We start from the raw sequence: 13,077 nt of genomic DNA, 5'->3' as shown, positions 1-13,077 counted from the left end.
AAGAAGAAGAAGAAGAAGGAGAAACAAGAGTCGAGAAGGTATCCTCGCAAAGAGAGTAGAGACGTACAAGTGGCAGTCTTGTCTAGCAACGACTGACTGGCTGACTGACTGAGTGCTGGCAATTGTCGTGTCAATTGACAGTAATAGTGGCTCGGCCAACCAGACCAGATACAGGGGCAGCATTAGACAGGCTCTGCTACTTCCAACCCAATGCAATGGTCTTTTGATCCAAGCACAAATTCCATCGTTCCTAGAGACATGCGAAACGACCTGGCAGATGGCCTTATTGTTAGCAACATGCGCAACAGTGCCGTGCTCGACTAGACGGAGTCACCACTGTCCTTCCCAGCACAGAGCGGCGTTGATGGCGAATAGGGGATAGGGGGGTTAGGGGCGCGTGTGTGATCACGCGGAGAGGCCCCAAGCTGACCTTCCCTACCTACAATACAGCAGTAGGCTATGCAGTTGATCTCCAGCGCGTCTCCGTTACAAGGCATTGCACGCTTGGGATGACTGGGTATTCCATTCGTGAAAACGCACGCCAATGGCAAGCGTCAGCTCGCCCGTTTCCATTTGCCTTCTCCATCCCAGCGACTTCCCAAAACGGGGAGACGCTGCGTGGTAAACTGCCCAGTAGATTGCGATGAGGTCATCTCCAAGCAGCCCGTGCTGTCCGTCTCAGGAGCCCGAGCCATACTGCATAGTAGGTGCATAGTAGGAGGCGCCGGCCATAGCAGCTCCGCAGCCCGCCCAGTCAGCACTGAGACATTGCAAAACCCACTGAGAAGGCTGCAGCCAAGACGGCCGAGCAGCGACATTGAAGGACTCGGCGTCGCTGGCGGCTGGCACCCTCGCACCCTTGAAGCCCCCTTGGCCATGCCAAGGCCGCCCCCTGCCCTGGCGTTTTCTTGACCGTCATTAGCCTACCGTTTCCCTTCAAGAGCCGGCTCTTCGGCACAGCATATACCTGCCCCGAGTTAGTGATTTACTCGCAATTAACAGTGTCGGGCACAGGAAGGGCCGTTGTGCTCCAAGTCCAGTCTGGGTTGAGCTGCGTGCAACTGCGTGATGGCATTCAGTGTTTTGATAGCCCCAGGCAAGTTTTGTGGCAACTCATCGGGTTCACCGCATTTGTGTTCACTTGTTCAGATGATCTTGAAATGAGCTCCATGAACATTCTACTCTGGGGTCTACCGATAGCAGGCACAGACTTGCAAACAATCACCATAAGACGGTTGTCATCATGCCTGACACGCCTTCGGTGGCAGATGCAGTGTGCTAAAATAAATCAGCTTGATGCTTTCAGACCTTGGGGCTGACGTACCCCCGGAGATTCAATGCTTCTCCTTTGAACAGCATTCACCTTGCCTATTACCCTACCGGGTGCCCTGATGTAGGGTAGTAGTATTGGAAGAGCTTCCCTTACTTGGACACAAGATTAAAACAAAAACTGAGAACTTGACGCTGTAGTATTATCGGCATCATGCGAGGTTGCTTCCTTTCACCCTCCTTATTCAAGAGACTATGAACGCTTTTGACTCCTCCTGTCTCTGCGGGGCTGACCACATGTATCAGAATACACATTTGGCCTCTACATACAGTACATCCTGTTCTAAGCTCTTCCGCCCTATAAAAACAGGGGCCTTGCTGCAGCTCCTTATTCTAGCGTAATCAGGGTCCGAGACAGGATTGGCGCCGCCCGCAGGAGAAGCGCATTTGTGGCTGGCTTCTCCAATCTCCAACCACAGTGTCCACTAACGCGCCCCATGTATCTTATTAATGACCGATCAACTCTCCTAAGCCTGGCTGTCAGCGTCTTGGTTTCCACCGGGGCTTGGCATAGTGGACGTACATAATACTAATAATTCGCCCGGACCGTTCTCATCACTGTCGCTCGTTGTCAACTCCGGACTGTCTTCTCCAAGCCGACCATTTGCGCCGGTTTTGTGGTTTGTTCGTTCGTTCGTTCTTCCATTCATTCATTTGTTCCAGCGTGTTCTTTACGACTACATGTCACGTTTGATACATTAGGTCCTGAAAACTTCCAGCGCAGCGACCATCCTCTGCTTATTTTGCCGAGGAAGTGGAGGGTTTGGCCTGCTCTGGAGCGAGTCCCAGCGGCCCTGCGAAGAAGACTCCCAAATGACCGAACACTTGGCTGTGTTTTTGTGTTGAATCCCGAAGCACCTAGAAGGCTCGACTTAACTCGGATATCAATTGACTCTCGCGACAAAACGTTCGATTGTCCGACATTGTCCTGCTATGCCGTGTCTCTTCACCCTTGCACACTCGACAACGACGAAACGAATTTGTCCTACGATCTGGTAATTTGCGGCCCGCCAGGCAATTCAACATAAAAATGGCGACTCAACAGTCCGTGAAGAACGTCAAATGGGTTGAGGTGAGCTGGTTCCGACCCCCGCAGTAGAGAAATCACAGCCTCAGCTCCGTCACTGTTACACATACTATGGCCCTGCTAGGATCAGCTCCGTCCTATGCGCATTCTCCGAGACTGATTATTCTAATGGTTCCTCTAGGGTCTGCGTGGAATAACATCTGTACTAGTCGTGGTGACACATATTGCGCGAGCCTTCGATTACCCGTTATTCTTCCCCAGGGATGCGCCCGATGTTCCCGCTCGACTGTTACAGTTGCCCATTCTACGGGTGCCAGCACAAGGTCGCATTGGTGTTCCTATCTTTGCTTTCTTGACCGGCTTTGTCTGTGCTCTGAAGCCTCTGAAGCTGGCACGTAAAGGCAGTCAAGGTCAAGGGGAGGCGTTGGTGAGCGTTGCTAAGTCGGCTTTTCGCCGTCCACCGCGCTTGATACTGCCTGCAATGATCGCTACCTTCATTAGCTTCATATTGACGACTATGGGTGGATATGTGTCGTCAAATCACTGTGACAGCTTATGGGTACGATTTGACGCACCGGATCGAAGGAAAACACTTAGCCGGGAGGTTCGACGACTGTTTCATTCTCTGTTTACGACATGGACAAACAGCGATAATCCTTATGACCGCCACCAGTGGGCCATGCGTCCTTTGCTTATTGGTGCGTTTCAGGTATATATCGTGCTTGCAGCCACAATGGGCATGCGGTTTCGGTACAGGGTCACTGTACATCTGTTGCTGATGTCGTACTGGTGGATGAATCGAAACATGCATACTGGTAAGTTGAACTTGCAGACATACATTGTGGCTTCGGGGGGGACTTAGCTTTGATGGTCACGCAGGCAATGCTTGCTCACAAAGGACAAGTTCATTGGAAGGCCACGAACTAACACTTGGATAGAAACATTTGGTTCGATGATTGCCCTCGGAACTTTGCTTGCTGATCTTAGCTTACACCGGCCCACGCAAAACTTCATTGCTTCACACCATCGCATCCTTAGCCTAGCTGTGGCGCCACTACTTATCTTGACCGGACTTTATATTGGTTCGTATCCACAAGAGCATGAGGACTGGGCACCATGGTCTCGCCAGATCCAGCATTACTTTGTCAATATGAATCCACCCGAGGGCATGCCGAAGGGGAGTTTCCTGATCCCCGAGGGTACAGACCCGCGACGTCGTCTGACTGCCGCTGGTATTCAGCTATGCTGTATCGCAATATTTCTTAGCCCGATGCTACGTGAAGCTCTCAGCAATAAGTACTTGCTATGGCTCGGACAGCACTCTTTTGCCGTATACTTGACACACGGAACGATTCTACGCACTGTTGGTATTTGGATCGCTTATGGCCCGACAGGCAAGGTCGCCGTGCACGAGGATGGCTCCAAGGAAGAGTTCACTCACATCATCAGCCGTGCTCATGTCTTTGTCGCTATATGCGTGTTTATCTCGGTGACATATACCGCGGCATGGGCATGGATGCGTTGGGTGGACACCGCATGTGCCCGAGCGACGCAGTGGTTAGAGGGCAGAGTCTTTGCTGAGGAAGACGAGGGTGAGATGCTGGAAAAGGGGTTTGCTGGCAATGGTAATCCTAGTCACCATACAAACGGTTACAGTCCTGGCAACAACCAGGGATCGCATCAGAGGCATATATCTCAAAGCCGCTTGCACGATAAAGAAGATCGTGCCGGAGCACTGTTGAACCCTGGAAGCAGAATCATGGATCAGAGCCGAAACATCAGCGGGCCTCTGGGAGGCCCTGCGTAGGACACCCACGGAAAACTAATGTAGGAGCACAGCCAAAACAAGATCCCTGACTCCTCATCTCATTCATGTCTTTGGGCCAATAAAGCTGGTTGGAACGTTACCAGCCATCAGTGTTTTAAAAAAGATACCAAAGCTTCTATGTACCTATTACACGCATTTCTTTTCCTTACACTAGGCACTATTTAGTCTCACATGTCGCCATCCGAAGCGTGGTGCAGCATACAACGGCGTTCAGGATTTGCGAGCAGGCAGACAACTTGAGAGTATGGGAGTCATTCACTAGGGTGATGCGGTAGTCCAATTATAATTTTTATTCCTCGAATCAATGTCAGTTGTTGATCGAGAAATTTGTGTTGCACTGCAGATACACGGCGATGAACATTTCTCGCCTAGAAGACTGCCTATCATTCTAGAAAACTGGTACCCATGAACAAAAGATCAGCCATTACCTTGCCTCCAGAGCATGTGTCGAAGCTTTCGACAAATGATTAGACAGCTGCCTCAGGTAAATTTAATAGACAAGTTCGGTTCTCAAGTTGCAGGGCTGATTGTCTGTTCGACGTCCACAAAGCTATCAAATAGTACATGATACATCTTGCTCCACCTTTCATGGCAATTTGCCGTGCCCTAAAAGCAGGTTCAACCATATTATCATCAATATATTGATTTCTCTGGGTGCATGTTGCTCGTAGAGAGGTCAATTTTCTAGCTACACAATGCGATCTCTCCACTGCTCGGTGCCAAAATTACACATCGTGACAGAGATATATACAGAGACTCAAAAACCAGTTCCCTCGTTGGTCTTCCTCAACATATACTTTCATAATCATCCTCCACGACAGCACCCGTTTACAACTCACATCTCACGCCTGACGCCCTTCATCAATCTCACCCCCAATGCCCTCTAGGTGTCCGTCGTCCTTCTTAACCATGACGGCCTTCCTGAGTGCGGCACGGGGCGGCCACTTGGCATCAAACACTTCATCTAGCTCTTCGAGAGTCCGTCCACGCGTCTCGACGCCGAAAATGAACCAGACAGCGCTGTACACAACGTTCAATCCCACAAAGATAAGATAGTATCTCCAGTCTATAGCCTCGAGGGCGACTGCTGTGACAAAAGTGTTGTACAAATTGGCACAGTTGGACATAATAACGTGCTGCAAAATTAGACTTGACAATTTTTCTGGACGAAGTTCAGAAACTTACGATTCCCATGCCCTTCGCACGAGTGTGGTTTGCAAGGACTTCGGCACAGTATGTCGCAGTCAACGGAGTATATACGAACGAATACGCAGCACCAAATAGGAAGATCTAAAGGAGGGTTAATCTTTTCCATGGGGTAGCGGAAGGAGGCTAGATGCTTACAAATGCGACACCGCCGTTGGAGAGACTTGTGCTGACTGTCTTTGTCTTATCTTCAAACTGGCTCGAGAAACCGGTCACACCGGCGAATAGCCCGGCAAGGACTAGACTGCCCACCCACAACTTGGTACGGCGCCCAATACGGTCGTTGGTAGCAGACCCTGCCACAGCCCCGGCACATGAAACAATAGAATTCATGAACGTTAGGAGCAGCCGGCGCTCAGTAGAGGTGATCCCGAGAAGCGTATACATCGATGGGAGGTAATATGTGAGCACCGAGTTGCCTGCCATTTGGGCAAAGAATGACATAAAGGCCATCATCGTGAAACGCCATCGGGCATTATGCGTATTGACCCTAACATCATCTGTCAGCGAACTCAAGCCATCCTTACTTTCGTCAATAGTCTTACAAAGCCCAGTAGTTCCAGATACTTGACGTCTTCTGCAGTTCAATGCTTTGCTCAAACTCTCGCAATTCCAGTCTGACAATAGGATGATTGATGTCACCGCCTCCGTGGTATTTCGCAAGGATCTGTTCGGCTCGTTCCTTCTTGCCCCACATTGTGAGCCATCGAGGTGACTCAGGGACCAGAATTGCACCGACGAAGATGAAGACGGGAGGTAGCAGTTGTAAGCCTAGAGGTAGGCGGAACGCAAGTTCTCCATCAGCCTTCGCACTTGCATATGCGACTCCTGTGGCAAGAATAGACCCAGTGTAGAAAACTGTGTGAATCAGCACACATACATTATCATCAATCCATCTTCGCAGCAGTGCTTCAACTCACATGTATTATAATATCCGACAACTCTGGCCCGCCAGTGCGGTGGCGCCAATTCGAGTGCGTAGGTAGGAGCAGAACTTGTGCCAATGGAAACCCCAAATCCGAGAAGAAAACGACCACCAAGCAGATATGAGTCGCTCTTCGCCACGGTTTGGACAATCGCTCCCGCCATAATAAGTACAGAGCCAGTCATCATACCAGCTCGGCGACCGAAGAAATCGCAGATGGGGCCAGTGAAAAGAGAGCCAATCATGTTACCGATCGTGTAGATCATAAAGATGCTGTCGACCTATATCAGTATCACCAGTGCTCGATCTACTGACCCTACCACCAGACTCACATTCCAGTAGTCGCCCCAAGCTCCTTGTGATGAAAGTATGATTGATATTGGGTCATGGCGTTAATCGAGCTGAAGATTGACTACGCGCACAAGTTAGTGTACATCTCGGAACAAAAAACAAAGTAGTTGCACACACCCCATCAAAGCCGGATGCTGTAGCATTAAGTGCAGCAACGAGAAGAATAGCGTAGAGCTGCAGACTAGTCTTAGACCATGCATTCAGAGGTGCTGCTGTAATCGTCTCGTAAAAATGTGAGTCGCCTTGGACTTCCGTGATCTTGCCAGCGGCGACCTTATTCAAACCATCATCATTCTCGGTCTCTGCCCGTGTGACAGGCATGGGTTCGACCGGCTCCTGCGGGTCTGTCTTCGCCATCGTATCACTCTTCAGAAGTAGCGAAGATGTTTAGGCCCTGGAGACTAGAAGTGTTTGCTAGATGGAAACAATGCTTTGATGGGGGGTCTACCCAGAAGGACCTCTTAAGTTATCTAGTCTTCCCCGCGTCTATGTGGTTCAAGGTTGGTCCTGTGGACGTGCACGTAAAGGGGGGATCGTCGGTCTAAAATACGACACTGATGCATGCGACTCCATGCTCTTGTTACATCTACCATCCCGTTTCTTGAAGACACAGATTGCTAGCGCCAGAATAGAACTTCAGGTTATGAGCTACCTCTTTCTATCTAATTCATTATGGATACTCCCTCTATTTGGCGTACCGCATTAACAAAGGATCAGTAACCTGGCACGACTAAGCACCTTAGCCGTGTTGGATGAAAGACTACGGAGCACGATGTGGGTGCTTATCACCTTGGTGTCGGAAAGACGCCGGAGTCTCAGAGCGCTTATCTGCTTATGCTTGATAAAGTTGCCGGCTTTGACCGGGAGATTGGAAGTTGCTATCTGGTCGATATCACCGACGGGGGTCCTTGACGAATCCGGGCTTGGTATTCAGACGGCTCCGAGACCCGGCCGCCCCCCACGCTGCTGATCTACGCCCAGAAACGGATACATTCTCCTAGTGCTTCCCCCCAAATCCCCACAGTTTCCCCTCTCGCGCCTCGTGAAAGGGTTTAGGGGAATCAATGATAGCGACAAGACCAACACCCACTGACCCCCACGGCTTCTTCTTAGTTTTGCCCCTGAAGTAGCTAGATCTCTTGTTTAACCAGTCTCATCACAATGCCTCGCTAAAGGTAGAGCATAGAGCCATGGTTTATCTCGTTTAAGCCTTTTTAACTAATCGAAAATAATGATGAATGAACCAATCTGGCTCCGCCAGCTCGAGCAGGACGGGTTTGTTGTAGTGCCTGGAGTCGTATCAAATTCAGACTGCGCTGAGTTCCGCAGAGAAGCTTTAGAATGGCTTGAAAAGTTCCCCTACGGATTCAAGGTTGAGGATAAATCGACATGGACGGCAGAACATCTTCCCTACAGCGTGACGTAAGTCCTATCCCGTGAAGACCGAATTGATGTTCATGTTCTACGATGCAATTGCTGAAAGACTTCAGCGGCGGCCTCTACAATCGATACGCTGTAAATCACGAAGCTTTTGTTTGGAAAATCAGGGCGTAAGGATCCAACCTCTGCAAACTTCTACACAGGTAGCTTACCAATTCTTGGTTGAGACAACCCAAAATCGTTGACATATTTGCGAAAATCTGGGGTACCGATGACTTAATAGCGTCATTCGATGGAATGAACGTTTCTCTCCCCATCAATGAACAGTTTGGAAGAACTGATATCAAACCCACTGCCCCATGGCCCCGTACGTCCTGATTAGCACCCAGAGCCGTCAACAATCTATCAAGTCGCTTCGAGCTGATGGAGTTGAGGTTGCAGATATTGATCAGGATGCTCGTACTGTTGATCATTTTGAACTCTATCAAGGGATTGCTGTCTTGGGCCCCTGTGGCCCTCAAGATGGCGGACTTTGTGTGTTAAAGGGCTCCCATTTGAAACACCAGGAGTATTTCGATGCCATCGGAGGCTTTCGATCCGAAGGAGATTTAGGGGTGGGACAAAACGGGTACAACTATAAAAGTGATGACATAGAGTGGTATCGAAACCACGGCTGCGAAGAGATCAAGATTTGCGCCGACCCTGGGGATCTTATACGTAAGTCATGCCAAATTGCCTTTGTGGATAAGGCAGATTTCAGTATTGGGAGAAATACCAATGCTAATCCTTAATCATCTGCCTAGTATGGGATTCTCGAACAATTCACTGGTAAGTAACTTCTGGAGTTCGTCGTTATCTGTCATATTCAGGTTTCGATCATTGGCGGCAAAGGCACAGTGCAAAGTTCGACCTTTGCTCCAGAGCCATATGCTCTGAAGCAAGCTGTTAAGCAATCTCTTGCCCTTTCAGTGTCCTCGAAAGTTGATTGCTGAATCCAAGCGTCATAGGAACTCAAGTCCGTTGGGAAAGCAAGTACGATTTGCCACATACGTGTGCTATTGCCCCCGCAGCCAGATGTCTGAGGAGGCTCTGGCTCAAAAATACGAGGTGTTCACGAAAAGAAAAGGCACAACTCATTGGCCAGTAGGTTCTCCAGTCACTCACTCATTTGATCCTAATACTGAAACGACTAGCAAATGAACGTCATTCCCGCTGAGAAAGCCGGATATCATAATGCCCTTCCCCGACGGCCAGATGATACTGTCGACCCAGCAAATCGCGATCGACCATTTATCGAGCCAGAAGAGACCCCCATGGTTATGCGGCTTGTTGGCGTCCGCTAATCCGCACGACACGTGTGTCTCAAAATACACCTAGACTACACAAGTAAAATGACAATACTGGTATATCGATATTTCATCGCCTAGATAAATAGAACATATCCGCCCTACAATGGGGTTCAGATAAATAGGTACATCCGCATATCAGGTCAAGAACTGTGTCCTGCCACAACAATACCTTCTCGTTTGTGCAGTGTCTCCTATTTTAGAGGCCATCGGATTTCTTCCAGCTCAGTTTAGTTCTCCGCTCGTTTCATTCTTTTTCGTAAAGCAGTGCTTAGCAGGAACAAAAGATGCATGGAAATTTCTAGAAGCTATTTCATGGATCCCGAAATTGGATGAACAAATTAGGAGGTCGTGGACTGAATATCTGTGTAATGATCTGTGTAATGCCGACCCCTATCGGAGCAGCTTTCGTGACAGGCCACCCGGTTCCCGACAGGAACGTGAAGATTGTTAGATTCTCATTGCGTTATTGGCTTGCTCCCCTCAGCCTTCAGTTATAATAGTTTGCGAAGTGAAGTACTGGAAGGTGGACATTGTACATCTCCGGCCCTGCCAATCCAGTACGCGCTTGAATCCACATTTCTCGAGTACCTTCTGGCTCTTGTCATTGGTGCCGACCGTATTCGCAACGATGCACTCTTCCATCTTATGGGGATCAACAACAGTTCTTGGATCGACACGTAACTCTATTTTAGATCGTGGCAGTCCACGGTACATGTCCAAGAAGGCGCGAAGAAACTCGGTCGCGTAACCTTGTCCCCAAGTCGCTTTGTCAAATATATACGAAATAGCTGGCCAGCCAAAGTTCGCTTCCAGCGCAACGAGTCCACCCATACCAAGAAAGTCGCCTGTATGTCTCTGACAAATCGCATATACCAATGTCACCGCATCGTTCGGAGGCAAAAACTGGGCAAGCTTAGATTGAGATTCGGCCAGGTCATTGTCAATCCTTCCTTCTGAAGTCCTATAGGGTAGATTGTTATTGAGTCTGAGCTTCACCGGGATATAGGATGCATGGGGCCACAACATAGTCGGTAGTATCTCGAAGATAGCGAGGTCGATCGAAAGCTGCAAATGTCCAATGCAAAATGATCAGGAGCTCGTGAAAATTGAAACTGTGCTTACCACTTCATTACATCTTCCTGTCGACGGAGTGCATTCACATTTTCTAGGTCTCTCGCCTCTAAAGGTCTCAACAGCAGACGTTGTGTAATAATACTACTCCGGTTGTCACTGGAGGGTAACGGTACCGTTGGCAAAGTTGTCTCCACAAGTACAAACCTCTCAGGGTCAGGTCTTTCAGCCATATCTACGGTAAGCTTTGAGTCGATGATGGAGAAAGGTGAAGATGGATACGATCTAACAGGATTTTAGTTATTGTCTTTCTTAATAATTCTTTGTTCGGTTAGACCCGAAAGTGCCTCTGACTCACATACAGAAGCACTTAGTTAGCTGCCGCATTAGGTATGGCATAGCCTGGAAGTGTGCCGAGCCGCACACAAGGATACACGAAAGTGTTGACCTTGTGGAGCGCCACATATATTGTGATTTAATTGAAGTATTACTGTAGGAAATCCTAAACACCAGAGAGAAAGTTCTACGCTGTCACGTCTCTCGAGCCGTCCTTACGAGTGCGCCCGCAGAGTTCGGATGCATCATCGTAGTGTCAAAAAGATGCTTTGTCCTCTGCTACTCGTAATACGGAAGAGACAACTCCACGTCCAGTGGCAGTTGAACCTAGTGGCTGTGTTTGACTGCTAGCCCATCTCTGTAAATCACCATACACCGCTTTCTCTCAAGCCAGTGAGACTACTACACCGAAAACTGTTCCAACACGTCGAAAGCTATGAATTACGCCAATTCCTTTTTTCCTCCCGCTCGATGGCACTTATTCCTATCGTTACTCAAGGTACCTCTGCCTCGCAATATCCTCAGGAAAGGCAATTAATATATAGTTACACATGTGAAGAGCAAGGGAAAGCTTAAAAGCATCAACTCCATGACGACATGTATTGGAAAGTTTATTCAAGGCCTTAACCAACAGGTCATTCTTCTACAGATCTTTACCCTCCATGACTAGTCTCGCAAATTGGCTGTCGAATTACCAATCTGCCTGCTAAAGCCCAGTGGTGCGCGTCATACCGAGTAGGCGGCCACCTGGTGGTGGCAGTGCGGGGACTTCCGCCCAATCACTCCACGTGCAAAGATGCAATTATCGTTAGTCCTACTACCTCACAGCCGCCTTGATGGGTAGCATAAGGGTATTGAGGCGGACTCAGCCTCCAAGTTCGAGGCCAGCCCTCTCACTCGTCCGAGTTCGGAAGGGCCTCCAACGAGGCTCTGTCCTTCTGGCCATTAATAAGTGATCTCAGTTCGAAAGGGTCGACACGTTGTTGATCTCATTCATTTCTCTCCACTACCTGCTCAGTCATGCCAGCGGTTACCATCGGCGCAAACCTGATGACACAAACAAGAAGCTGGACTTCCAGTGCGGAATACCGAGCCCCTGAGGGCCGGAAGCGTACAGGAAGTCGTGATGAGGAGGCTCCACGTAAGTCACTGCAATTCTTGAGTCCAGGCCGCTCTTCTACGAATGTGGTCGGGGATCTGGACTGCAATATACTGATGCATGAATAGCTGCCAGTCCCCCAATGTCCGTGGAAGAAGAGTTTCTGCGACCTATTGTCCAGTCTCTTTTCTGCCTCGATCTAAAGGCAGCCCATACAGTCACTGAAGACTTTACTCGCCAAGAACGACTAGCGAATATTGAGCCGCATTTCAAAGACTTATGGGACTGCCCTCCGCCGCTTGACTTGATCGAGAGGTGGATCAATAGCGATGAGCTCTATCACTCACATGATGTCATGCACTTGGACAGTTTCCGCGAGTATATTGCAAGTCTTTCTTATGAACAGCTTGTGGCCGCTGTCATGAACCACAAGGCGAACCTGTATGATGTGCGGATGCTTCTCGGCCGGATATGGAAGTTCCAAGAGCAAAAAACCATCAAAGGCTTAGCAGAGCGAGATCTGCGAGGCTCTTTTGAGATTAATTTGGGTTTGCTCATTGGAGAGCGGCCGACGAACGAGGCTGATTATTTGACGCGCCTGACTCAAAAGAGCCTAATGTCAAAAGTCAGGCTGTCACGTATTTTGAATGATGCGAGATTGCTCCGAGATCAAATCACCGAAGCGTATCAGCATCAGGCTCTCAACGAGACCTTACTGCACAGCCTAAGACAGAGAGTTGGAGCCTTGCAGGAGCATTATGACGAGGCTTGGAAACTACTGGATCAGAAACAAAATGAAAAACTCCTAGATCAGGCGAGTGATGAATGGTTGTAAGTCTGAGAGATATATCGCCGAACACAGCTCATCCGCTAACATAACTCTATCCAAGTCTACCCAGACAAGCCCCCGTGATTGCTGCAAGAGCAAAAACAAACCCAGCTACGCTTGCGTTCCTTGCTTTCTTCTTTTCATTCTTCGCGGGGTATCCTGCATGGATAGCTTGGAAAGACACGCCGAGTGGGCCAGGTTCCTGGACCGATGCCGGGTTTTCGGCTCTTCTTGCAGGCTCTATCCTGCAGTTACTAGGGCTTTCTACGCAAATATTGGGTCCTCTATTACTCCCTCGAATATTTCACGCCAGACTTGACAGTGAAACAAAGACTCTAGTATGGATC

General features: G+C 49.1%; 1 protein-coding gene across 1 annotated transcript; it reads right to left on the bottom strand.

Moving 5' to 3' along the window:
- Nucleotides 1-5,026: 5,026 nt before the first annotated feature.
- On the bottom strand, nucleotides 5,027-6,987 carry UCRPA7_4353 (putative hexose transport-related protein; the record flags this gene model as incomplete). The annotated part of the gene is made up of 7 exons (XM_007916912.1): nucleotides 5,027-5,320; nucleotides 5,370-5,474; nucleotides 5,529-5,880; nucleotides 5,936-6,218; nucleotides 6,506-6,588; nucleotides 6,648-6,727; nucleotides 6,784-6,987. The coding sequence occupies 7 exons, from the start codon at nucleotides 6,985-6,987 to the stop codon at nucleotides 5,027-5,029; spliced, it is 1,401 nt and encodes a 466-aa protein (XP_007915103.1).
- Between the last annotated feature and the right edge of the window lie 6,090 nt (nucleotides 6,988-13,077).

The sequence above is a fragment of the Phaeoacremonium minimum genome, assembly GCF_000392275.1.
Source record: "Phaeoacremonium minimum UCRPA7 unplaced genomic scaffold PA7_03_scaffold_334, whole genome shotgun sequence".
Taxonomy (NCBI): Eukaryota; Fungi; Ascomycota; class Sordariomycetes; order Togniniales; family Togniniaceae; genus Phaeoacremonium; species Phaeoacremonium minimum.
This window is presented reverse-complemented; position numbering and strand designations above follow the sequence as displayed.